General features: G+C 42.6%; 1 protein-coding gene across 4 annotated transcripts in view; it reads right to left on the bottom strand.

Annotated features, from left to right (window-relative positions):
- Nucleotides 1-26,064, bottom strand: part of rab11fip3 (RAB11 family interacting protein 3 (class II)) — a 45,439-nt gene extending 19,375 nt beyond the window's left edge. The window contains exons 1-4 of one of the 4 annotated variants that reach the window (XM_031799214.1): nucleotides 22,746-26,064; nucleotides 9,204-9,297; nucleotides 6,547-6,623; nucleotides 722-894 (exon numbers count right to left, since the gene is read on the bottom strand). In XM_031799214.1, the coding sequence (XP_031655074.1) occupies nucleotides 722-894; nucleotides 6,547-6,623; nucleotides 9,204-9,297; nucleotides 22,746-24,419 (2,018 nt within the window). In that variant the 5' untranslated portion in view covers nucleotides 24,420-26,064. Of the gene's footprint in view, nucleotides 1-721; nucleotides 895-3,587; nucleotides 3,933-6,546; nucleotides 6,624-9,203; nucleotides 9,298-22,745 lie in introns of those variants that run through there. The other 3 variants (XM_020453717.2, XM_031799215.1, XM_020453718.2) reach the window with 3 other exon arrangements.
- Nucleotides 26,065-26,267: the final 203 nt, after the last annotated feature.

Here is a 26,267-nt window from a genome sequence, read left to right as displayed (position 1 = left end):
AATCTGTCTGGTGACCCACATAAGACTCCAAGTCGTCTCTAGAAACTAAGAAGGGATACAGAGGCTTGATGCTAACGAAGCTGTGATGACTGGAGCTAGCGTTGGTTTGACTTATCCTAGTTAATTACCATTACTATTTCGACCTATATGTACCATAATGTTACAGTCAAACCCTGGTGTCTGAGTGATTAGCAGTGACTCAACGTGGGTGGTATTCAGGACAGCTTCGACCTACCTTTGACTCACCTCGATTTAGCTACATACGAAATTACAACTTTAGCGCAAGGTAGACTCAGCGATATGACGTAGATGCAGAAAGTAAACAGCACGGTGGATCAATTTCCGCAGCAACAAAGAGTGTTGAAGCGAGAGGCTCAACTTCGTCGCTGTTTTGGTCCCGTGGCTAGCACGTGGTAAAATCATGAAGCGTACCCGTGCACATGCGCAGATACTGTGTGCGATTGTCTTGCATTTCGCACATCGCAATATCCGCTGTGCTGCGCGTAGCAACGCCATTTCGCTGAGTCTACCTTTAATGATTATGGTAGTTCTAAGTACGGGGTGAAGGGGTATAGTTAGGGTTTGATTTTGGCCAACCATATGTGGGTCGAGTTAAGGGGCCGAGGTTAGAGGTGATGATCAGGACTAACTATTGGGCCAGGGGCCTGTCCTGAGAAAACTGTGAATGACCATGCAGAGGCAAAAGTAAGCCAGAACTGACCTGTTGCTACTGTCCTCTGGGTCGTGGAGCGTGGCCTCGATGCCGCTGTCCGTCTCCACATCCTCGTGCATCTCGGGCTGGACCAGGGCTCCCGTGTCCTCGTCGGTGAACGTCTCACACTCGCTGTAAGTGCTCTCCGAGCCCAGGTATGCACTGTCCGTCACCTCGTTTTGCTACAGGAGGGAAATAGGACATTTATAGTTATCCTTTAAGACAAAGTTAGTAATCATATAATGTCAAAATTGTGGTCTAAAGTACGTACATGTTTTGTTATTTAGCAAGACGCTCTTATCCAGAGCGACTTTACATAGCAATTAGGGTTAAGTGCCCTGCTCAAGGGCACATCGACAGATGTTTTACCTAGCTCCCGGATTTGAACCAACGACATTTCATTTACTGTCAGAACTCTCTAAACCACTAGGCTACCTGCCGCCCTGGTACACAAAGAGAGTTAAGTGGACATTGTTTGAATTGAGAAATCATTAACAGGTGACTAAAAACAGCAGTATGATGTCTGGTAGGTACAGTGCATTCGGAAAGTATTCAGACCCCTTGACCTTTTCCACAATTTGTTATGTTACAGTGCTATTTTAAAAAGTATTTAAAAAATAAAATTCTCATCAATCTACACAGAATACCCCATAATGAATAAGTGAAAACTGTTTTTTTGATAATTTATAAAAAATAAAAAAACGTATTTACATAAGTATTCAGACCCTTTGCTATGAGACTTGAAATTGAGTTCAGGTGCATCCTGTTTCCATTGATCATCCTTGAGATGTTTCTACAACTTGATTGGAGTCCACCTGTGGTAAGTTCAATTGATTTGACAAGTTTTGGGAAGGCACACACCTGTCTATATAAGGTCCCACAGTTGACAGTGTATGTCAGAGCAAAAACCAAGCCATGAGGTTGAAGGAATTGTCCGTAGAGCTCCAAGACAGGATTGTGTCGAGGCACAGATCTGGGGAAGGGTACCAAAACATGTCTGCAGCATTGAAGATCCCCAAGAACGCAGTGGCCTCTATCATCCTTACATAGAAGAAGTTTGGAACTACCGAGACTCTTCCTAGAGCTGGCCGCCCGGCCAAACGGAACATTTGGGAGAGAAGGGCCTTGGTCAGAGAGGTGACCAAGAACCTGATGGTCACTCTGACAGAGGTCAACAGTTTCTCTGTGGAGATGGGAGAACCTTCCAGGAGGACAAACATCTCTGCAGCACTCCACCAATCAGGCACCAATCAGGCCTTTATGGTAGAGTGGCCAGACGGAAGCCACTCCTCAGTAAAAGGCACGACAGCCAACTTGAAGTTTGCCAAAAGGCCCCTAAAGGATTCTCAGACCATTAGAAACAAGATTCTCTGGTCTGATGAAACCAAGATTGAACTCTTTGGCCTGAATGCCAAGCGTCACATCTGGAGGAAACCTGGCACCATTCCTACGGTGAAGCATGGTGGTAGAAGCATCATGCTGTGGGGATGTTTTTTTCAGCGGCAGGGACTGAGAGACTAGTGTGGATCGAGGGAAATATGAACGTAGCAAAGTACAGAGAGATCCTTGATGAAAACCTGCTCCAGAGCGCTCAGGACCTCAGACTGGGGCAAAGGTTCCCCTTCCAACAGGACAACGACCTTAAACACACAGCCAAGACAACGCAGGAGTGGCTTCGGGACAAGTCTCTGAATGTCCTTGAGTGGCAGGGCCAGAGCCCAGACTTGAACCCAATCGAAACAGTCTCTGGAGAGACTGGAAAATAGCTGTGCAGCGACACTCCCCATCCAACCTGACAGAGCTTGAGAGGATCTGCAGAGAAGAATGGGAGAAATTCCCCAAATATATATATGTGCCAAGCTTGTAGCCTCATACCCAAAAAGACTCAAGGCTGTAATCGGTGCCAAAGGTGCTTCAACAAAGTACTGACTAAAGGGTCTGAATACTTATGTAAATGTGATATATCCGCTTTTTATTTTTAATAAATGTGCCAAAAATTCTAAAAACCTGCTTTTGATTTGTCATTATGGGACATTGTGTGTAGATTGATGAGGAACAAAAACAAATGAATCCATTTTTGAATAAGGTTGAAACCTAACAAAATGTGGAAAAAGTCAAGGGGTCTGAATTCTTTTCGAATGCACTGTACATACAGTAGCTAATGTGTGGGTGGACTGTATAAGCAAATCAACATTAAAAACACCTATGACTAGAGGCTGTCCTGGATACGGTTGACTCTTACGGCCTACTTTTTTCCGAGCTATAATTTTGCTGACAGCATTCATTGATATCAATTATGACTCCAGAGGAAAGATGTTTATCTGTGACGCATCCTGAGCAGATATGGAAAGAAACAAACGATGGTAATGATTAACAAGCTGTTACGTATATCATGAAACCAAGCAGAACAGATGAATTATGATCGTCGTAGATTGTATAGGCCAAATTGTGTAAATCTTGAGATAAGTCTGCAAAAAAAATTCACATCACCAATCATAGACGGTTCATCAAAGAAAACAAGCAAAGAAACAGTATTCTCATTGGAGAGCGTAGTCGCAATTCAACTGTTGCCAATGGCAGTGAAAAGCCAATTAGAGCCGCGTCCAAACAACTGATGCGGCATAAACACATTTCAGTTCCAACCTGTCAGGTTTCAGATGTCCGTGCCAAGCAAAGCCTACTGTGTCAACACCTTGGGTCAACATTGACTAACACAGAGATTTCACTTCCTAAAGCTCAAAGCACAAAAAAACATCAAAATGTTCAAATAGACACTCAATAGAACTTCATAAGACATTTAGCTATAACAAGAGCCTGCCAGGTGAGTCTCAATGAGTCCAGAGCAAGAGAGCCATCATGGGAGACCCTCCCATACCTGTCTGTGTTGAGTTCCAGGAGGAACCGGGCCCAGAAGGCTGTCCACCATGCCCAAAACCATGCTGTCTGCCTGGGGCTCACGGGCAGGAAGACTGGCCTGTAATGAAACCCCCCAGTAATTTCCCCTCCTAGCGCTTCCTCCTTTTCAATCTCAGAAAGCAAAAGTGTAAAACATAGAATGCCCAACACCTAGTTCAGCTCCAGTGGGTTCTCAAAAGGGGTGGAGTCTGGAGACTGAAAGAGTCCGAAGGCAAGGGTACAGCCCGTACTGCCACTACCACCCCAACTACCCCTCTCATGGAATTTGATGATCAAAATGTCATATGAAAGAAAGGGAGCAATGTTCCCTTTAACTTTTTCTACTTCAATGTCTCTAGCTCCTGGACCAATGTGACAGGGTGAATCATTAAGCCACCGCCTGTTCTACCTGTCTTTACAGTCTTGTATGATTGGATGAAGAGGGCCATATAAACTGTACGTGCATAGCCATAAACTGACTAGTTGTTTACCTTAAAGGCCCAGTGGAGTAAAACATTTGATTTTCATGTGTTTTATATATATATATTTCCAAACTATGAGGTTGGATACTGTGAAAAAGAGAGTAAGGGCTGTTTGAAAACACTGTCTGAAACGTCAGCCTGTTTTGGTGGGACGGAGTTTTGGCCGTAAATTAGTTAAAACAATGAGAGAGAGAGTTCCAAACCGCTCTGCCAATAACAGCTATTTTTTACTTTCCCCCTACCCATTCAGACCACTCCCAGACAGTCTTAGCAAAATTCTTGCTTGAGAAATGTCTCTGCTAAAAAAGCATTTATTAATTTTTTGGACCATTTTAATTAAAAACAAATCACAGTGAAGTACAAAATTGTTAACACAGAAATGATTTGATACTGAGATAAAAACGGCTGCATTGGACCTTTAAGGAGGCAAAACCAGCACGTTGTAAGCCCAGAGATCGAGCCATTGGAGGAGAGGGGTCTGGATTGGCTGTGTTAATAATGCATCTCTTCCTTATAAGAAGAGGTTAGGCCACAATGGCTAAGTATTGACAGGGAGAGATACTCTCAATATAACAAGGGGTAACAACACACTGGTTGGGTATTTTTGGGGACGTAAACAAGCCGGCTGAGAGCGGGAAGGACAAGGAAGAGGAAAAGTAGGAGGAGGAGGGTGGAGTGTTTGGTTTTCTCAAGGCAAGCAGGCCCTCCGCCCAGCTACCTCACCTCTCCTGTTTTGAGAGCAAACAGGGTTAGAACAGTGTGGCCATTGAGTGAGGAACCTTACTGCCAGGACCCCAGGGGGAAAACAACGAGTTCAGGGACACAGGTGTGGCGTCGACATTAAAAGCACCAACCACCAACTCTCCCCAAACTCCATCCAATACAGCTACCGCTATTTCTTAGGGCAGGACATTTGTTAGAAATGTATACTGTAGTGATACAGCAGGTAATGTTTAATTCAATGTCATGGAGAGGACACCCAACACTGATTTTAAGCAAACCGTTTCTGCAACTATCTTCACTGTGTTTTTGGAGGTTGTGCAATAACTAAAGGCTATTAGTTGTAATTTTCCTCTCCCGTGTGGCTCAGTTGGTAAAGCATGGTGCTTGCAACGCCAGGGTTGTAGGTTCAATTCCCCCAGGGGACTAAAATGTCAATTTAAAAGGTACCCAAACCAGATAGGTATTATTGGAGGGCTAATACAAATGAAAGTCCATTGAAAAACAGTGTTGGACTTGATTCAACCTGTCAAGTAAACGCTACGGTTTAAGTGCTAGGTTAGAGCCAAAGCTTGCCTGGCCAGACCACTGCTGTATATTATACTGAGATGACAGACTGCACTAATTAGCCATACCAATAGGGGGCGCTGAAACTACACAGTGTGCACATGCTACAGTGTTGGAAGCAAACTGACTGAATTATATTTTGCCTTACCTCCCTACTCTTCTACATTTGCACACACCGTACATAGGTTTTTCTGTTGTGTTATTGACTGTATGTTTGTTTATGTGTAATTCTGTGTTGTTGTTTTTGTCGCACTGCTTTGCTTTACCATGGCCAGGTCGCAGTTGTAAATGAGAACTTGTTCTCAACTGGCCTACCCGGTTAAATAAAGGTGAAATAAATGTAAAAAATGTAAAAACAGTCGAAAGAAAAGGTCTAATCTTCATATTCATCATCTCCAGCACCACCCCAACGTCAACCTATGTGAAAATGGCGCGTTTATGTTTCGTAGTAAAAAAGATAGAAAAAGATAAGTATTTCCAATGACATCAACACCTACTCACAATTGATCAAAATCACACAATGTCCACCGATGTCATTGGAAAACACTTATTTTTTTACTACAAACATAGAAACCCACAATTTTCACCATGTTGATGTTGGGGTGGTGCTGGTGAGGATGAATATGAAGGACATTTTTGAATTTACAAGTCCATACACAAGAGGAGCCAGGAATTTCAGATATGTCCACCGCAGCTGAAAAAACATAACAGCATGCGTGTGTAAAGTACGACCAGACTCCAACCATTCAATATTTAGTCAAAAGAAAAATATGACGGGTGCCAAACTGTAGTGTTCAGCATGCGGAATATTCCCAGTGGGGTAATGATAGCTTTTCTGGCCACTTGCTGAAAATACTGTGGGATGTGTGAGTGCACAGAGACTTCAGCCTGGGAGCTGTATGCAAAGGGACAATGGGGACAGCACAACCGGACCACACAAGACCAAAATAAATTACAATGGACCGTCACAGTGGTGTACCATGCTATACAGGACTGCTCATTCACCACCCTGGCCCATATTATGCTGCTTTATGCTGGGGGTTCATATACTGTGGTGCAGTCAGTCACATTGCTTTCCTGATGTACTTAAGTCTGTGTGAGTGGTCATATCGCTGGTAGTAACTAATGTCACCGAGAACTGCGATGACTATATCCAATGACATCACCCACCTCATCGTACTCCTCTGAGCAGCCCACGGCTCCGTCCCCTGGGCTGAAGTGCACATCGTAGAGCTGGGGCTCTGTCCCTGCAGACACAGACAGGACAAGGTCAACACACGCAGGCCAATAACACACAGCAAACACATACAGAGCAAAGTCAACACAATGCGATGGTAAACACCGAGCCAATGTGCCAACGAAAACATGGTAGAACAGCGCCACTACACAGGTGTAATACAGTAAACAGAGGAAATACTGTAGGGTCCACTCTGGGAGTTACAGATTTAACTGCACGTTAGAGAACTAATAATAGGCTGCACTGTATAAGTGAAGCAAATCAAAAAAGGATTTCAGCTTTTTTATTAAAAGGGCAAAACTTGAAAGTATACAGAGGGGGGGGGAGTAAATGTCGGGAAAAAAGTCAAATGTACAATGGTCAAATACAGTGCTTCTTTTACTGTACATGTCTTCGCTAACCTATTTAGAAAAACAGTCTTTATGCTTGGAGTAACAATCAACATTATGTAACAGTCACATTTCAAGGGCTGCCATGTACACAATGCGAGTGTGTGAAGTGTGTGTCAGCTAAATCAACCAATAAAAAGAACACGAAATGACCCCTATCAAATTCAGATTTGGAGACTCCAATGAAAGCACCTGCAGATAAGTGCTGTGAAACCCGAGACCAACCAATCGGGAGTGGACAGTAGGGTGTCGGGCCAGACTCCCAGCAGCCACTGGGGCAGGCTCCTGTATCTAGTTAACAATGCTCTGAATAACACCCTGCTGCTGAGCTAAGAACACAAACAGTGCTCTTGACAGCAGCGGTCGCTGGACCACATGCAGGTTGTACCTCGGTCTTACGTAACAACCGCTGCTGTTCAGGACTGATACAAATGACTGGCCAGTTAACTAGAACATAAAGTCTCATTTTGTGCTGGGAGGAGGTTCGCTTGAGAGGGTTGCCTGTCCCTCCGTATAAGACGGTCGCTTGGCACCGACTCAAAAAGGGTTACAATGGACAGAGACATTGTATTTTCTAAGAGTTGACAGACTTTATTCAACTTGTCTCCCTGTGCTACACTGGCTTACCAGACATGCCATAGACACCACAGGGGGTAAGGTATTTCCACTGCCAACAGGCTTTCTTTATAAAAAAAACACATCGAGCCAGTAACCGACAGAGAAATGACAAGGAAAAACAAAGTTAAAATTAAAATAAGTAAACATTCTAAATGAACTGGGATTCCAGTTGGAGCTGGAATAGCAGGTTTTCTGATGTGACTCCAGAGAAACGAGGTGGGGGTGACCAGTGCAGAACACTTGTAGCCCTGAGCTAGGTTAGCTATACAGACAGATGGACTGGAATTCTGACAACCAAGTGTGAGAGGCCTGGGAAGTTAAGGGTGACTCTTTCTCCTGTCCTTTGTGAGGTCTCATGAAACGGATAAGGAGCTGACATGAGAAGAAAGACAGAGAGACGATCAGAAACGAGTGGGGGGGAGAGAGAGTGAGAGAGAGAAAGAGGAGACACTGAATTATTCAGGTGAATAGGACTCAGCCCAGTACCTCTCCCTCCTTCCTTCATTCTCTAGCTGAAACCTGGCCTAGCAGAAGTCCATGTGCCTCGTGTCTCATGCTTTCCAGAATATTACTTATTAACGGTCCGGGTAACTGGAGCGTTTGTAACCCAGAAAGCACAGGGAAAAACTCCAACACAGACTAACATCAAAGCAAAGAGCTGTGGTGGCAGCCAGGGCAACAACACTGTTGCGATGAAACCTCTGCAGCACGCTAACACAGCTAGTGTGTGATGTCAACACTGTCTCTGTGTTGATGATGATGATGTCAGCATAGCCCCAGGGTGACATTCTTTACCATAATGGCAATATTGTGACTCATAACAGGATTGCAGTGGAATATTTGTTTTTAGTATTCCACTGGTTTCGTTTGCAGCAACCTATGATTTTCATGGGTGGGCTGAAAAATGGACATTGTGTAAACAAGCAGTCTACGGCCTACACATACTTTTCAGGACATATCTCTCACCCGTCCTTGAAGTGGATGAGAAAAACCTGATGACTCAGTAGTCAGGCACATGATACATTGCTTCCATTGTTTAGAAAAGGAAGGTTTATAGTAGGCTAGGCCTTTGTATACACTCCCACTTTTTCTCAACTCATGAAATGAGCTGAAGAGGAAAATGTTCCGTGAAAGAAAAACAATGTGATTTGAGTGCAGTCTGAATGAAATTGGGTCACTGTTTTTTCTCTCTCCCCTCCTCGAAACCTTTCACCTTAGCTAAATGTGAGCAGATGAACAATGGCCGCTGCCATCAGGAAGACGCTGGGATAGATAGGACCGACATATGGTACTGATCAATGGAGGCCCTGATCTTAAAACTGAACAGCTCTCCATACTGTCAGAAGTAGCAGAAATGATAGCAATTTCAAATAGTTCAAATGATGATGTATTGGAGTCCATCTAGTGGATAGCGATACCAACTGATTGACAAAAGACGCCCCATTTTGTCCGATTTTCTTGGCATGTCAGTGAGGGCGCACAGGCCTCATTTTCGAGCTTTCAAAGGCGTTTCCAAATAAAGGTCCAAGCTATGACGGCAGTCATGGTCATCACAGCTTTGTAAGGAAGATCCTCTGACTCACCTCCATTGCTGATGGCCGAGATTCCTCGATGGAAGTCCTCGAAGCTGATCACCCCCAGCCCACTTGGATCCAGGAACTTGGTCAGATCCTTCACCTGTAATAATGAGACAGCCATGATGGACCTTTCAAACACACTTAGACAAAGCAATCAAAAAGCTAACGTCATCATATAATCAAATCAGCTGTGTTGCCCCGAGTGCTTTGTGAATAAATCACATTTCATTCTGTCCAAATTAACGTGATGTACGGGCAATGCTTACACGTGGTAAAAATTAGCGAATAGAATTAAGGAACAGGGGAATGCATTCAAATTGAAAGGTTGTAGCTTTGCGAACACTAAGGACATTAAAACAAATGGACTACCTAAAATTACTGATTTCATTGAGCTCGGTCACGTAATGGAAATTTGTCAGGGACGGCAAAAACATAATTGAGAATCTGCAAAATGACTAAACTGTCTCACTGAGCCTTCTGTGGTTAGGCTCCTTCAACCGGTATGCTGTTTCTTTTCAAGACAAGACAATGAGAACCAATAACAAAGTGCTCTGACCTCCACAGAATCATATGTTTCTGCACACGTAGACATATTTCTGATTTCATAACTCTTTCATAAAAGGTACATGGGAATGCGCTTCAATTTTACAGGACTGCAGTGTCCTCAGACAAGGTGAGCTTATGTGTTGAGCTCCATGTGTCTCACCTCCCTCAACACAAGCCCAACACGTCTCTATAAACCTACTTAAACCAAAAGACACACACACACGCATGCACTCTCTCTCACACACACACAAAAAACGCAAAACCTTGCTACCACTTCCATTTTACAACTTAAATAAAGATTTCTATACACAACGAGACAGAGTGCACCTAACCTGGCACTCAAATGACAAGATACAATCAGTTACGTGATGTCCCTGTATCCATTCCCCGGGTAACCTGGCAACAAGAGGTGGTATCCAAGGAGACCAGTGTTTGTGCTCTTTACACTCTAATGTATAAGAACTAGACTGAACAGCCAACATAAACATTGTTGTGGGGCTGAAATATGGGGAATATGGAATGCACTTTATTGTTTTGTTTTCCAAAAGGTGAACTGCACTCACTGATTCCGCATGTTTTTCTTCCGGTGCTCATTAAGAAATTCAGCGGCCATTACTCAAGCCCAAACGAGTCGTCTTTGGGGTGTGGCTTAATGTGGGTGTATCTTGTGTGTGTCTTTGCCATTCAAGTCACAACAAACAAACAAAAGCAGTAGTGAGTAACTCAGTGACAGCGAGGTAAGCTAAGATAGCTTTGCTAAGGAGAGAAGTTGATGTTGAAGACTTCTGCCCTCCTGACTGACTCGCCATCTCAAGATGATCTGCTGATTCAGTTCTAGGTGTAGGCTAAAGCCCGCGCTGACCTTATGTTTAGCCAACCTGGGAGCAGCTAGCTAGCATCGCAATATTTATCTGTCAAATCCCAATTATATCAACATAGCAAGAAGTACCAGTGTCTGGAATGTGTTTCATGAGACACTCATTCGACAACACCTTGCTACTAGAGTAGCTTGCAACTTGAAGTTTTATCACGTCATCTAAAGACATGTTACCGTGGAAATGATAACAACTGCGAGTTGAATTCCCGGTCTTCAGTCAGCTCAGCTGTCAACACAAATTTCTATTAAAAACACACAAAAATACAGTTTTAAATGAGAAAAAGGCATTGGTCTGAAAAATAAAGGATATTCACATGAGCACCACAATGCATACTCCACCCATGCTCTACTAAGGTTTTCCAGCACACAGCTTTGACCTACTACAGTAGCGATGTTGGGCTATTGTACTTCAAACAACGTGAATGTTTCTCAAATCGCCTCATTCATACTCTTAGAGGAGGTCCGACAATAATGTGAATTGTACCGTATTGGATTCTTTACACACTACACTAATCCCATTCCATTATCTTTTCAAGCTTTTTTTATGATGTGAAAACAAGCTATGCTTTTATACTCATAAGACTTGATTCAGCAAGATGTTTTGTCTTGTTGTAATGTGGTGCCTAACTGTATTTCCTTACAACATTTTTATTTAGCAATACATGTCATTGAGAATAAAAAAAATCATAAAATCTTTTTGGGGTCAGTAGGTGCCCAACATAACACCAGGTGGTGTGGACACAGTCCCTCGTTTATTAAAGGTCTATTGAGCCTGTCTGCATTCCTGATTTCCGTAATCGCTAGCTTACCTGTGTAATATTGACATAAGCTCAGAAACACTTGTTTTGTTTTGCAAACATGGTCCTGTTTTATCAATTGCTGCTGTGACATTTTTGAAAAGTTTAATGAAAAATAAAACAATAATAGACTGCATCTTGATTAGATAAGTATTCAACCCCTTGAGTCAATACAGTCACCTTTGGCAGCGATTACAGTCTAAAAGCTTTGCAAACCTGGATTGTATCATATTTGCCTTTAAAAAAACATTCTTCAAGCTCTGTCAGCTCTCAGCCAAGTCTTTCCATATTTTTTAAAGCAGATTTAAGTGAAAACTGTAACTAGACCACTTAGGAACATTCAATGTTGTCTTGGTAAGCAACTCCAGTGTATATTTGGCCTTGAGTTTTAGGTTATTGTCTTGCTGAAAGGTGAATGTCTCCTAGCGTCTGTTGCTTAGCTTTATTCCATTTATTTTGATCCTAAAACCACTCCCTAATCCTTGCCGATGACGAGGATATCCATAACATGATGCAGCCACCACCATGCTTGAAAATATGAAACTTGGTACTCAGTGATGTGTTGTGTTGGATTTGCTAATGCTTTGTAACATAATGCTTTGTATTCTGGACAAAAAGTTAATTTGCCACATGTTTTGCAGTATTACTTCAGTGCCTTATTGCAAACAGGATGCATGTTTTGGAATATTTTTTATTATGTATAGACTTCTTTCTGTTCATTCTGCCATTTAGGTTAGTATTGTGGAGTAACTACAATGTCTGCAACTGTTTTAAAATGACCATTGGCCTCATGATAAATCCCTGAGCGGTTTCCTTCATCTTCGGCAACTGAGTTAGGAAGGACGCCTGTATCTTTATAGTAACTGGGTGTGGAGTACAGAGCTGGGATAATCATTCAAAAATCATGTTAACAACTACTATTGTACACCGAGTCCATGCAACTTATTATGTGACTTTTTACTATTGAACATATTTAGGCTTGCCATAAAGGAGTTTAATACATTTCAGCTTTTAAATGTTGTGCACAAATTTGTGTACATCCCTGTTAGTGAGCATTTATCTTTAGCCAAGAGAATCCATCCACTTGACAGGTGTGGCATATCAAGAAGATTAAACAGCATGATCCTTACACAGGTGCCCCTTGTGCTGGGTACAATAAAAGGCCACTCTTAAATGTGACCCGTTTCAATAAACTAGGCGTATGTTGTGGGTCACTACTTCACAGGAGAGCCGTTTGAACGTAACGTTTTTAAGGTTTTTTTGAACACGTGAACTTTCACGTGCCTTAATAACAAACTTGTATGCTTGTAAATACGAATAAAATTGTAAAATTACAAGCCCAGTTGGTTAAGTCACAGCAAAAGGCAGCAACCTTCTCGCTAGCCATGATTGGCTAAGATAATGATTGGGATGGACATGCCGAGAGATGAGTTTGGATTGGTCTGCCATATAGCACGCTTCTGTCTAGTTGATCTGGTCAGAATGTGTAGGTAATCCTGTCTAATGCGGCGTAACCATTTCGCTGTACCGTTTACACCTTCTGTAGAGACTTATCCACTTAGCAAGATGTGGCTGGTGGTTATTGCATTTTCACGACCCAGTGTGTCTGGGTAAGCATCATCTAATATTTATAAAATATTTTTATCTGGACACTTTCTGTTTACCTGGATTTTTTCCTTACTGTAGGCTACTAATTTTACAACTTTTAGTCTTAATCTTTACTACTCTACTCACTGTTTAGCACATGACTTCACATGTGAATCCTTAAAGAGATGGGTGGGACTGGCTTAAGAGGGTGTGAACAATGCAGAATGAGTATAGACAAAGGAGAGCTCTCTAGGAGGTACCAAAACATTCAAAGGCCATTTTTTTCAAAAGTCGAGTTTACAAGTTAGCAACTTTCAAAGCAGAATAACTTTCCAATTGTTCCTCAAATGCAGTGTATGATATGCCATTTTGTAGCTCTGGCTCTGCTTTAATCTAATGTAAAAAACGCAATTTAAAATTTTTCTACAGAAGACGCGAATCAAGGAGGTCAGTCACAAATGCGCAATTTTGTCACACAACACAACACTTAAGTCGAGGGAGCGCACGCAATTGGCATGCTGACTGGAGGAATGTCTAACAGAGCTGTTGCCAGATAATTTAATTTCTCTACCATAAGCCACCTCCAATGTTGTTTTAGAAAATTTGGCGGTACGTCCAACCGGCCGCACAACCACAGACCATGTGTAACCACATAAGCCCAGGACCTCCACATCTGGCTTCTTCACCTGCAGGATCATCTGACACCAGTCAACCCGGACAGCTGATGAAACTGAAGAGTATTTGTGTCTGTAATAAAGCCCTTTTGTGGGGAAAACTCATTCTGATTGGGTGGGCCTTTGTCCTACCAGGCCCACCCATGGCTGTGCCTCTTCCCAGTCATGTGAAATCCATAGATTAGGGCCTAATTTATTTATTTAAATGAACAGAGGGGTGCTGTTTCATTTGCTCTGAGACTTTCTCTGGTGAGAACTACTTTTTTGCCAGAAACGCTGTGGAACATCCAGGTATTCTTTTGCAGATATCAGATGTGCAGCAATGTTTTTTTGGACAGCAGTGGCTTATCACGTGTTGTCCTCCCATGAACATCATTCTTGTTTAGTGTTTTACGTATCCTAGACTCGTCAACAGAGATGTTAGCATGTTCCAGAGATTTCTGTAAGTCTTTAGCTGACACTCCAGGATTCTTCTTAGCCTCATTGAGCATTCTGCACTGTACTCTTGCAGTCATCTTTGCAGGACGGCCAATCCTAGGGAGAGTAGCAACAGTGCTGAACTTTCTCCATTTATAGACAATTTGTCTTACCATGGACTGATGAACATCAAGGCTTTTAGAGATACTTTTGTAACCCTTTCCAGTCAACAACTCTTAATCTTAGGTCTTCTGATATCTCTTTTGTTCGAGGCATGGTTCACATCAGGCAATGCTTCTTGTGAATAGCAAACTCATATTTTGTGAGTATTTTTTATAGGGCAGGGCAGCTCTAACCATCATCTCCAATCTCATCTCATTGATTGGACTCCAGGTTAGCTGACTCCTGAATCCAATTAGCTTTTGGAAAAGTCATTAGCCTAGGGATTCATATACTTTTTCCCAACCTACACTGTGAATGTTTAAATTATGTATTCAATATAGACAAGAAGAATACAATAATTTTTGTGTTATTAGTTTAAGCACACTGTAAGTGTCTATCCGTTGTGACTAAGATGAAGATTAGATCAAATGTTATGACTCATTTATGCAGAAATCCAGGTAATTCAAAAGGGTTCACATACTTTTTCTTGCCACTGTACATACATTATTGACTGCTCAGTGTTTTGCACCAGCAGAGGGTCTGTGCTACATCTTCCACTCATGCAGCAAACAAGATTTGCTTAGAATTTCGTGGCATTATTTTATAGTATGAAGAATCCAATGAACATAGCTGAATAAAATAGAAAGGATATTTTCTCCAAACGATTTGGGGGAGTGCGCTCTGTGTTGAGTGGTTAACATAGAAACATGTCCTCCTATATACGCTTAATTTAGAGTTATGTAACTTTAGATGTGATACAAATGTTGGGCTATATGTTTTGATGAGACTAATAATGATTTGAAAAAGTCGCATGAAAGGCATGAGCTCTTCTTTGTTTTTTGCGCAGGCTATACACACTCTCATTCACAATTTGACAAGCATTTCATAATGCCTCAAATTTCCACCTCCATCCCGTTTGTGTGGCTGTAATGCCCCCTAAAATCAATGCATTTTGTGGCCAGTGGCCATTGTGCCCTTGGGCTGAATATAATAATTATAATTACCTTCTCCTGGCTGTGTGCCGAAGCACCTCTCACTCACATGGCTCTCTGTCAAGTGATCACTTTGTAATGTTTCTGACTCATATCGATACCACATTTATAACCAGAAAAGTTGGTTCTAGGAGGCAGTTCTCTTTTAAGAATAGGTCTCGAAAAATAATATCACTCCTAGTTGTGACCCAATTTCTATAAAGTTTTTGATACAAATGCAGTATGTTGCAATTACACATCCCATACTCATTGTGCTGTCATTCCATACATGTATCATTTACAATTAGCTGGGAGGTTACGGAAGTTTGTGGGCAAAACACAAGCAGAGGCCTTGGGAAAATGTTCAACATCAACATGAGAGTAAACCGAGACAATAGATGACATAGTGCCACAATAGATAACATAGTACCACAAGTACAAATCTGACTGGGCTTAACATGACCATTCAACAGAGGCTTTAACTTTGTGAATAGACTTTCCTGTTCTGCACTTTTGTATCAGTTACACACACCCAAACAGTCGATCTGCTTAGCAAACATAAGCTACATCTAGAGAGGTAGCAGCTGAAACTCTTAGCAAACTGTGGATTGACTTAGCCTGAGAACTACAGCCCTCAAGGTGATTCACTTTACCTGCTTGAATATTAAAGAGATTCTCCAGTACTTTTGTATACTTTTTAGCCAGCAGTTCTGAAAGTAGCGTTCACGAGCCACGTGCAGATATGTGCACCATGTCATTGCGCTCTCACGCTCTGCTGTGTGTGCATCTTGCTAGCTGTAACTCAAATGAAGAGGGGCTGAACCTCATTGGCTGAAACTCAAATTGCTAGGGGGCTGGCCCAGGTGGGGTAAAATGGCACTGAACAACTTCCAGTAAACAGTTGCTTTCAAATCAGGGATTTCGAGGCTAATTGAGGTAAAACAGTAATTCTGCTCATAGATTATACATGTACGAACTACACATTGACACATCCAGCCCAAAGCGGGAGGTTTAAAAAAAGACTTACTAGTTGCCAAAGTTTTGGAGCATGTCTTTAAACACAACTGAAGTTTGAAAGGCAAGATCAGACTTGTTTGCCTTATTGGTGGGTTAACACTGAAATGTTGATATAAGATTTCAGGTTAAATTTCATAGCCAAGTGCTCGCTGCTATGCAAATCTTTCATAAATTAGGTTGGTCAGGAAGTGGATGGCGGTGAATAGATGGGTCGTTTAAAGGGGTTGGAAGTTTATAAACAGCAGTAAATGAGATGACATTTGAGAGGTGAGAGTGAGTGGGTGTCTCCCTGCACTTGAGCTTTCGATCCTCCTCAGAACAGGCCACAGACAACCGGAGCGCCGGGTCACCACAGCACAGGAAAAACACCTCTCTTCACACCTCCAGTTAGAGAATTGGTGAGACCAGCACACGTAGGTGGGGGTTTCACTACTGTCAGTGCTGTACTTTTGTAGTCCTGACAGCAAAAAAGGCTGGGAAGAAAGACCCCACCATATGTACAGTAGCTCAAAGAGAACAGCCCTGAGGGGACAGTCTGAGGAAAGCACTAGTCAGAATACTTCACGGGCCAAAACGGGCATGTCCTTCCATTTACATGGCAGTGAGAGCCTGGATGGATGGTGGTTTTTCTGGGTTTCCTCTATTTGTGTCTAATCAGTGCTCCACACAGGCCACAGTTGTGCAGTAAGACGCAGTAACATAACGGGAGTGAGATGCTTATTCCTATGGGGGGTTTCACAACAGCTCGTCTTCAACAAAGTATTACTGTGCTGAATAACTATTCCTGACACTTCACTAGCAATAGCCTAGATGGATAGGGAGATGGAGCTAATGGGAGTTTCTCTCTGTGAACAACAATGGAACACACACACACACAGAAACAGGATGGGGGTTTGGGACAGGGCATCGGACATTCCGCTGAGGATTAGTGGGAATGTACATAAAAGCAGGACAGGGGAGGCTGACTGGCTGGCTGTCTGTAGAGGGGAGAGGGAGGTGGATGGACAAGAGCTGCCTGCCACCATCACAATGCAGGGCCAAGAGCTTTGTGTGGAAACTAGGTCAAAACCCACTGGAGTGTTGGTTGAATAAAACCTTGTCCAATTTGTGATCTTCCAATTCCCTGATACTGCCATGTCTTCACTCCTGGGGTGACCTTATTTTGAGGGTGATCAATGTGCGATAACGGAGGGTTAGGATTGTGGCTGTGAGATATGCGGCAGGGCTTCCTGTACAATGCACATAAGTTACTTATTTACTGTAACATTTTCTGATCATCAGACCTCAGGGTAATCAAAACAACTGTGAGACAGACTAAAAGGCTGAGGTGGCTAGACTGGCTACATCATGAATCCCCGCCTGCAGTCTCATCTCTTTCATTTGCTCCGCTCTTCCCTCTCATTCTCATTGACTCCACCACATCACATTCAGGCTCTTCCTTCATCTCCGTTGTCTTCTCAGTCTTCTTTTCTCAGCCCAGTTACATTTTTATCCCTTGCCACTAACTTGTCTAACCCTTCAGATCTAGGGTTGAACGGCGGGAACCTGGTTACCGAGATTTACTGCCCAAAACCACTCCTTTTCCTGGGATAAATAACTGCGAGAAACCAGTAAATTATAATAAATGATTTATATGAACAGCAAGGCGTGAAATGGAACTGTTAAATTATATGCAAAGTCTAAATCTGGCTTCTCTATGGCCTCTGCATGATGAATCACCAACGCTCAGGGTGGGGACAGACAGCCCATCTCAGTATGGAGCAATGCTCACAATGCATGTAGACCTATCATCTCATGGTTTTTCTTGGAACAGGTATGCCTACATTTGCTGCAGCATAGTCTATGCTACAGTAATACAAAGACCGAATGTATGTCTAATTTATCCCCATTTATCCACCCACTGGGGAGCCAGGCCCAGCCAATCAGAATGAATAAAAGTGCTTTATTACAGACAGAAATACTTTTTTACATCAGTACCCCAGTATAGGGGCTTAGCCACTGTCAAAGGTCATTCCGTGATGGAGTATATACATTTACATTCAAGTCATTTACCAGACGCTCTTATCCAGAGTAGTGAGTTCATACATTCATACTTTTTTCATACTGGTCCCCAATGAGAATCGAATCCACAACCCTGGCATTGCAAGCGCCATGTTCTACAAACTCTTCTTGTTCCATTTTCTCTCCTCCGATCCACACGGTTGCCTGACTGTCACACACACACACACACACACACACACACACACACACACACCTCTTCCTGGAATGTTTCCGTGATGGGATTTGCATTCAACTCTGAGGCCCCATTAACAGATTAGGACATCCATGCAAATATCAGATATCTGATATCACACTGTACATGCAATAGCTTCCCTCGTCTGCAACTATCAACGCAGGGAATGTCCTATGCAGACCTAGCAGTGTAAAGTTAGCTAGGTTAGATATTAATTATCCTCTGCTCAGACCTACCTGTGAAACGTTTTTAGGTACATGAGAGATTTGCCAAGAGCTTCCACCACAAGGAAAATAAAATGATTTGTGAAGCTTACAGGCACAATAAAAATCCACAAGGACAGACTAAATGTACCATATAAAATAAGTTGCTGTAAACAAATTTTATATGCCCATTGCCCACACTGTCATGCTGAACACCACTTTCTATAGATTTTTCATAGGTATATTTTGTTTGTGAAATGGCATCCTTCACATGAATAGTGATGCAGATGCCAGAAAGGCCATTGCATTTCTGCAACCTAGTTACTCAGAAGCTTGTACTACCACCGAGCAAGGAGGGAATAACTAAGCCTAAGTTTGATCTGTATATAGCTAGGCCTAGTCACATGGTCCTTTCACCCGAAACCAAATGGAAAGTTAGGTGGGCTTCTATGGCTTTTATAGGTCTGTCTATCCTACTGGGTGGAAAATTTGTGTCACTAACTAGGACTATGCCAAACTGTCCTTGAATCGGCAAATACAAAACCCACTCATAAGGTCATTAAATAACATTCTTCAAATTCTAGAGATAAGTCTGTCTACTGCTTGCTTACTTTCCTTAATGAAGAACACAAACCAGTCTAAGCCCATCTTTCTCTCTCTAGTCATGATAGGCCAGGCGGACATCTGAGAAGCAATTGAATAAGCGAAGCTGTAAAGGGTGCAAGCTTTCCCACAGCTCATGGAAACCAGACATGCAATACCTCAGCTCAACAAGAGACACTGAGGTAATCAAATCTGCACAACCTGGTTTGCGATCCAAAACAAATCCTTGATAAACATGGATGTCAGGAAAACCACAAGGATACTATGGAGCTACTCATGGAAGAGGCCACCAGAAACCAAACACCATGGAATAACACAGAGTTAGTTAGACTACACCAGCGATCTGGGAGGGTTTCCCAAATGTCATGTTCATTTATCTCACGCCATAAAAAAACAAGATATGGTACTTCGTGGTGATGGTCCAGAGTGAAGCAGTCCCCCCTCCCTCTCAGAAAACAGGGTCGTAGGGAGGTGATGGTACCCTACACATTTCAGCCCCTCTGACTCTGGGGAAATACAACATTCTACTTAAGCCTCCCTAACCACTCAGTCTGGGGAGCCAGAGATACCTATGGGGTGTACAGGAAAAAAACAGGGCTGACAATGGTGTTATGAACTGGGGGAAGGGGATTTAAAGAGACGATTAGTCAGCCAGCAATACAGCAATAGAGCCTGCTAATCTATCCTGTTCCTGTTGCAAAGAAATCACTGTCAAATGTTTTGACTAGGCCTAAATGGTGGTTTGACTCGAGTGACTTTTGTTTGCCAACCACTACGCACTAACTTGTATAATGTAGAGTGCATCTGTGCTTAAAATGCCATGGTAAAATCTAAAATCAGGGAAATGAGGTTAACAAAATAGAATGTCTCCTCTGAAAGAATTGTGGATAAAGCTATAATGGAAGTTCTTTAATTGCCTAAACCCCCACCACCACCACACATTCCAAGATCTTCCTTTCAGCAACCACATTCAGGGTCAGTCCTAAAATTCTGTTCTAGCCTACAATTGGCAAGATAGGCTAAATGTGCTGAAGTAGGCCTATACGGAATGGTAATCATTGAAAAGATAATGAAATTGCGAATGTGTGTGTCACCAGTTACAATGGTATTTGCATCCAACCTTTCGCCCATTATTTGCAACTGAAAGGTTGGGTGCTTACAGGAAGTAAGGACTACTTGTTATAAACATACTTTTGTGACTGGCACAAAAGGCAAGAATGTTGGACAACCTGACACCCTTTTAACTTTATTGTTTATGTACTGAGTTTGTGTACATATAACCACATCCAACACCTAGGCCCAGCCATGTCCTCGTAGACAAATAATACAATTAACTCCATGGCCTTATAGAGAAATAAAGCAGGGTGGATTCAGAGTAAAACCAAAGGACTATGAAAAAAAGCTAAGGGGGAAACTCTAGACTATACCCACATACAATTATTTTCACAAAAAGGGATATATGCCAATCAAATTATTTATTTTACACCTTTCACCTCCCAACAGCTGTGGAAGGCATTTCAATGTTTTTCTTTAATTGGCCTCACTTCCTAGCGAAGAAAAACCACAGAATTTAAGTGATATGTTTGGGTGTAAAGCAAGATGCCTGGGATGGAGAATGGGTGAAGGTCATAGCTGGGGCAGGATGGAACAGCCAATACACATGAGATTATGCAGTACAATGGAGTGAGGTATGTTGCCTATGGGCAGATTTGACCATCTTCGTGGCTTGTTTTGTAGAATAAGAGGGCAGGAGGTACCAGGCCTGTCCAGTCAGAATTAATTTCAGCCCGTATATTTTCCTTCAGATTTATCACGATTTTCATGCCAAATCCCAGCTATTGAACACTGACCAATGAGAGATTAGGCAAAATATTAATCAAAACAAGGTTAAGAATGAGTGGCAGTATTGGCCAAATCTATTCTCAAATCCATTGGCCAAAAAGCATTCTCTGGGTTTAACGGGAATAAGTGACCCGAGTTCATCCTCTGATAATTCATTTCAAACCCAAGCTATAGAGCATGAAATTACTCTCAAGCCTTGTCTGATCATGTTTCAATAGTGTGTTCACAAACCATTTGTGACCTATTGTAGCCTAGTTTACTGTTATTGCTGATAAATGCAAAGCTGAAAGTTTGTGTTTAGGGTAGCCCAACGGCCGGCAGATGGCGATATTGAGTCAAGTCATTTTACCGTCCAAATGCATATGCAGCCAGCAATACAGTTGTATCCCTCGTGAACCAATTTGTGAAAAAAATATATATATATACATTCTCCATTCAGGCTGCATGGGCTTCGATGGCGATAAGGCGGGACTGGACTGGCTAAATGTTAATCCTGGATGTGTTGTATCGCGTTCAGCCACTACGGTTGAAACTATCAGACCAAGGGTTTCATCGCATTAGTGGAAACCAAGACTATTCTCAGGGCAGACCTGGTTGTTGCTAGATATGTTTGAGTCACGCCAGAGACTATTTTTAGCATTTTAGCTAACCCTAACCTAATTCTCCTAACCTGCTGCGAAAAGTCACTTCTGCTAGTCAAAACCGGCAGACTCGCCCTGAGAACAGTCTTAGTTTTCCGCGATACAGCGCTGCGTTAGGTTAACGGTGAAAAAAGACTGCAGCAACTTGATTGGCTGAACACGATACACAACCAGGATTGGCATTTAGCCACCATGGTGGTGAAAAATGGTGATTCACATGGAAAGTTCGCATATTTCCCTTTTTTACCAGCCTCCTCGCCATTAAATAAAGTTAAGGAGGAAATCTAAGCCAATAGATAATGTTTTCGGTACGGTCTACGAGGGATACGAATGTATTGCAGGCTGCATACAATGAGTTTGGACGGTAAAAGGACATGACTCAATATCGCCCTCTGCCGGCAAACGCTACATTTAGGGTTTAAATTATAAAATCATTGCCCGGTGTTCTTCAGTATCGTACACAAAAGTCCAAGTGCTCAGGTTTCCTGGGTTCTATTGCATTTTGGGGTAACATAAATCCCCCCAGTGCGTTCCCTCTTCATGGAAAATAACAAATAAGAGTATGCCTATCCCATGTGAGAACATGTTACCTGACGTTTATAATCTAGGCTCCTCTTACTCAATCTGAAACTAGTTGTAATAATGGCCATTAACAGAGGCCTACCAGTTAGCTTGGCTGCCTAGTCTCTGTTACAAAATAGCCTACAAATTAAAGCCTCTCGCCCTTTGAGGAAACACTGAGGGATGGATTGCAGTTGATGGAATTAACTAAGATTTTACAGGAAGCTCTACAGTAAAGCGGAAAATCAATAGTAAATCATTTAAACAGAATGAGGCTTATGATCTCTAGGTTAACACGCATGCAGAACCCTTTCAGATGACCAATTCACCATGACCTTACACTCCCTCATGCACTGACTGGGAACTGAATAGCAAAAACAATGCACAGACACAAATCTAAAAAGAGATGCGTCTCACCTGGTCAGCCCCATAGGCAGCAGCAAACTCCATAAACTCCTCAATGCGTACAAATCCATCACCGTCCTGGTCCAGAGCATCAAACACTGCCTTCAGAGGTGATGGGTCTTCCTCTCTCTGATTCACTATGGGGACCATGGAGTCAGACCCCACCATTTTAGAGAGTGACAGCGTCTCTACTGTTTGTTCACTAGTCCATCCAGAATCAGAAGACAAACCATTCAACTCCAGAACTGGGCAATCAAAACTATCACGTTTGTGACAACCCGTGGTTCCGGCAAACAGGTCCAAGTCTGCCAACCTTTCCCCATCACGCTGTTCAGTTTGTAAGGCAGGAACACTGTCACCCTGTACAGCCTCAGGTGGTTTCAAGTCCCACGTTTCCTCATCGGGCAGCACGTCTGAGGTCAAGCACTGATCCAGAGCCATTTCCTCCTCTCCCTCATGTTTGGTAAAATCAAAGATAATTTTGTCTTCCATCAAATCTTGGGGGCCATTCTCCTCGGAGCTGCAGCCACTGGGCAGTTGACCAAGGACCGAAGCATCTCTGTTGGAGAGGAACTTTGGCGACGGGGGTTCAATCGATGGTGAAGAGTTCAGAAGGAGGGACGAGTCCCCCTCACCTCTGTGCTCTGATAGAGTCAGGATTGAAGTAGCCAAAGTGTGTTCCTGCTCTGAATCCTCTGCAGGTGATGCACCCGTGCAGGTTGGTGACTCAAGAGGAGTAGGGCAGAGGCTGAGGCTGCTGTCACAGTCAGGAATCTCCAGATCCAGCAAAGGCACAGATCCCACCTGAACCCCTGGAGATTCTCTAGCGCAGTCAGTATGGATGTTGTTGTGTGAGAAGCTGCTCTCAGGTAAACCTTCAGGGGTACTGTTACTGACTGTGGGTAGATCAGTCACAGGTTCCAGGAATAAACCTTTGTCCCCGGTTTCAGGTGACACAGTCTCCCCGCCCTGTAAGGGAGGAGGGAAGCCACTGTCCTCATCCAGTGACAGGAGTAAAAGCTCCTTACTGACACCCTGTGGGTTCACCTCACCTGAAGGGGCAGGGCTGGGGGGGAAGGTGAAGTTTTCAGATGAGAGGTGATCTACCAACAAAGAGGAAGTCTCTGTGTTGGTATCTGGAGTCCTATTTGAAACCTTCACAGGAGAAGGAGGTTCACTGAGGGTTATCAGCTCCTTGTGACTGTTAACAGAGTCTGTGTAACTCACAGGTGGATCTTGCAGGGAATTTAGTTCCTCACACACTGAGTCGTCCCTGAGCAAATCAGTGGTTTTGGAGAATAACAGCCAAGGTAGAGGACTGTCACTTACATTGTTATGTTCCTCAATTTTGTCTTTGAGAGGTGATAACTCTAGAGGTTTGTCCAGGGGAACATCTTGAGAATGATTAGATTGATCTCCCTCCCATGGCAAAATCTTGTCTCCACCAGAGTAACTGGAGGTCCTGAAAAGACTGTCTAAATTTAAGGCGTTCTCCTGGAAAAGCTCTTCCAGGCATAGAGATACATCCTGGTCAACTTTCTGGAAATCCAAAGCTGTCTGACCACCTTTTCTCTGAGGCATTATGGCTCCTTTGTCTGAATCCAAGAGGATGAATCCATGGGAGCTTGTGCCTTCTGGATCCCACTCAGAATGCCCCAGAGGGCTAGACATCAGAGTCTGTTCCATTTAAATAGATAATTCCTGAGCAAATTTGAGAAAGCTTATAATTCCTCTTACATTAAAGTCAAAATTGATTAGATCCATAGGCAAATGTTGCATGATGGTAAATAAAAACCTGCCTGTCTAGCTCTGAATTTATGACATCTCAGCACTGTGTAAACACCTTAGTGCTTATAACCAGTGTACTCCCTATATTCATTGATTTGTCTACTTGCCATAATTGTTGATGTTGCCTTAAATGATCCACTACTCATGCATTTACAGTGACTAACCCTGCATTTTTTTTTAAATGTTGTCAACTAATCCAATGTGCATTTTCAGAAAAATGTATAATTCATTCCATAGAATTATGAACTTTGATGTATACTTTAGAATGCAACATTAATTGGTGACATGTGGCTTAGCAAAATAGCACAGACTAAATAGAAATGTTCTAAGAACCAAACTATTACTGGGGCAACATGCTAATGTCCATATCGATCCTATTAAATTACTATATTCTAATAGTTAGTATTCTAATTTCATGCCAATGTCATACAATGACTATAATATTACAAGACAATATGAAGTGACATAACAGACAAAAAGATGAGTTCCTGTGATAGTAAGGGAATTGATCAGTTTAGCTTGATAGAAAATGTTCCAACCTGATCAGGGAAAAAGGAAGCAAATGATAAACACGGCGTGCTATATAAATTCACTGTCCCCATCTCCAGCATCATTGGGACGGACTAATTTTAGCTGTCAGTTGCCCCGGTTGTTGTCAAGCATCGTCTTGCTAATAAGGCTGACTGCCAAAAAATTCAGTCTGAAAATAAGCAGAACATTGGATTCGTGCTATAAATTGGATGCAATAATATCACCAACGTTTAACTACTTTTAACATGTACTAATATGTGGCACTGCCACTGGGTTATCGACTATTTGGTTTCAAAGTGTGACTGTAGCTAACGTCAACTGGTTAACCAGCTAGCTAGCTAGCTTTTAGCCAATGCGAGATGTGTTTTAACTTGACAGTGGATTATAATACGCCAACCTTCGAGTAAATAAATAGCTAGCTTGCTAACTTAGTTAGCTAGCAACGCTGAACTCCATGTAAAGCATGCCAATGCTTGCAGACTGACAATAACATGTTTGGCAATATTAACATTGATTTAACGGGAAGGCGTCCGACATCCCTATAATATCCTGAAGGAAGCTCGAGCTAGTTAGCTTGTTAACTAGCTAGCTAACGAGCCAATTCGTCAGCCCTTGATTCTGAAGCAAAATTAGACTGAATATGAAGACCTTCAGCTAATTTCCTTTTCCCATTTAAGTCAGTTTATTCGTTCTGACGAAAATTTTCATTTACATCCGCGTTTTGTGTTTTTATCCAGACGTTTCGGATCCAACAATCATCCACCTGTGTCAGGAACAAATTCAGTCCGCTTGCTTAAAATCTCTTCAGCTTCTCCCGGCCTCCCGAAATGTATTTACCATCCTAACGCTCTCCAAAGACATGATTCTCCGTCTGAAGATGCTTCTGTATGGGTCAAACATACAAAATATGTTGCCACATTTCTAAACCGTGATTACAGCACTGAGGTATAACGATATAAAGGAGCGCAGAGGCCGTTCACACTGTCATCAGCATCAGCAGCAAATACCCGGCCCTTGCCATCCCTCAGCCGCATACAGCGGTGACGTTTCACGCACGCGCACAGAACGAACCGCAGTCCAAAATACGATGCAAAATACCTGTGTAGGCTTTTAATTGCATTGTCTAACCATTGTTTATTTCATATACTATATATACAAAAGTATGTGGACGACCCTTAAAGTGAGTGGATTCAACTATTTCAGCCATACCCGTTG

Source organism: Oncorhynchus kisutch, linkage group LG20 (genome assembly GCF_002021735.2).
Source record: "Oncorhynchus kisutch isolate 150728-3 linkage group LG20, Okis_V2, whole genome shotgun sequence".
NCBI lineage: Eukaryota > Metazoa > Chordata > Actinopteri > Salmoniformes > Salmonidae > Oncorhynchus > Oncorhynchus kisutch.
This window is presented reverse-complemented; position numbering and strand designations above follow the sequence as displayed.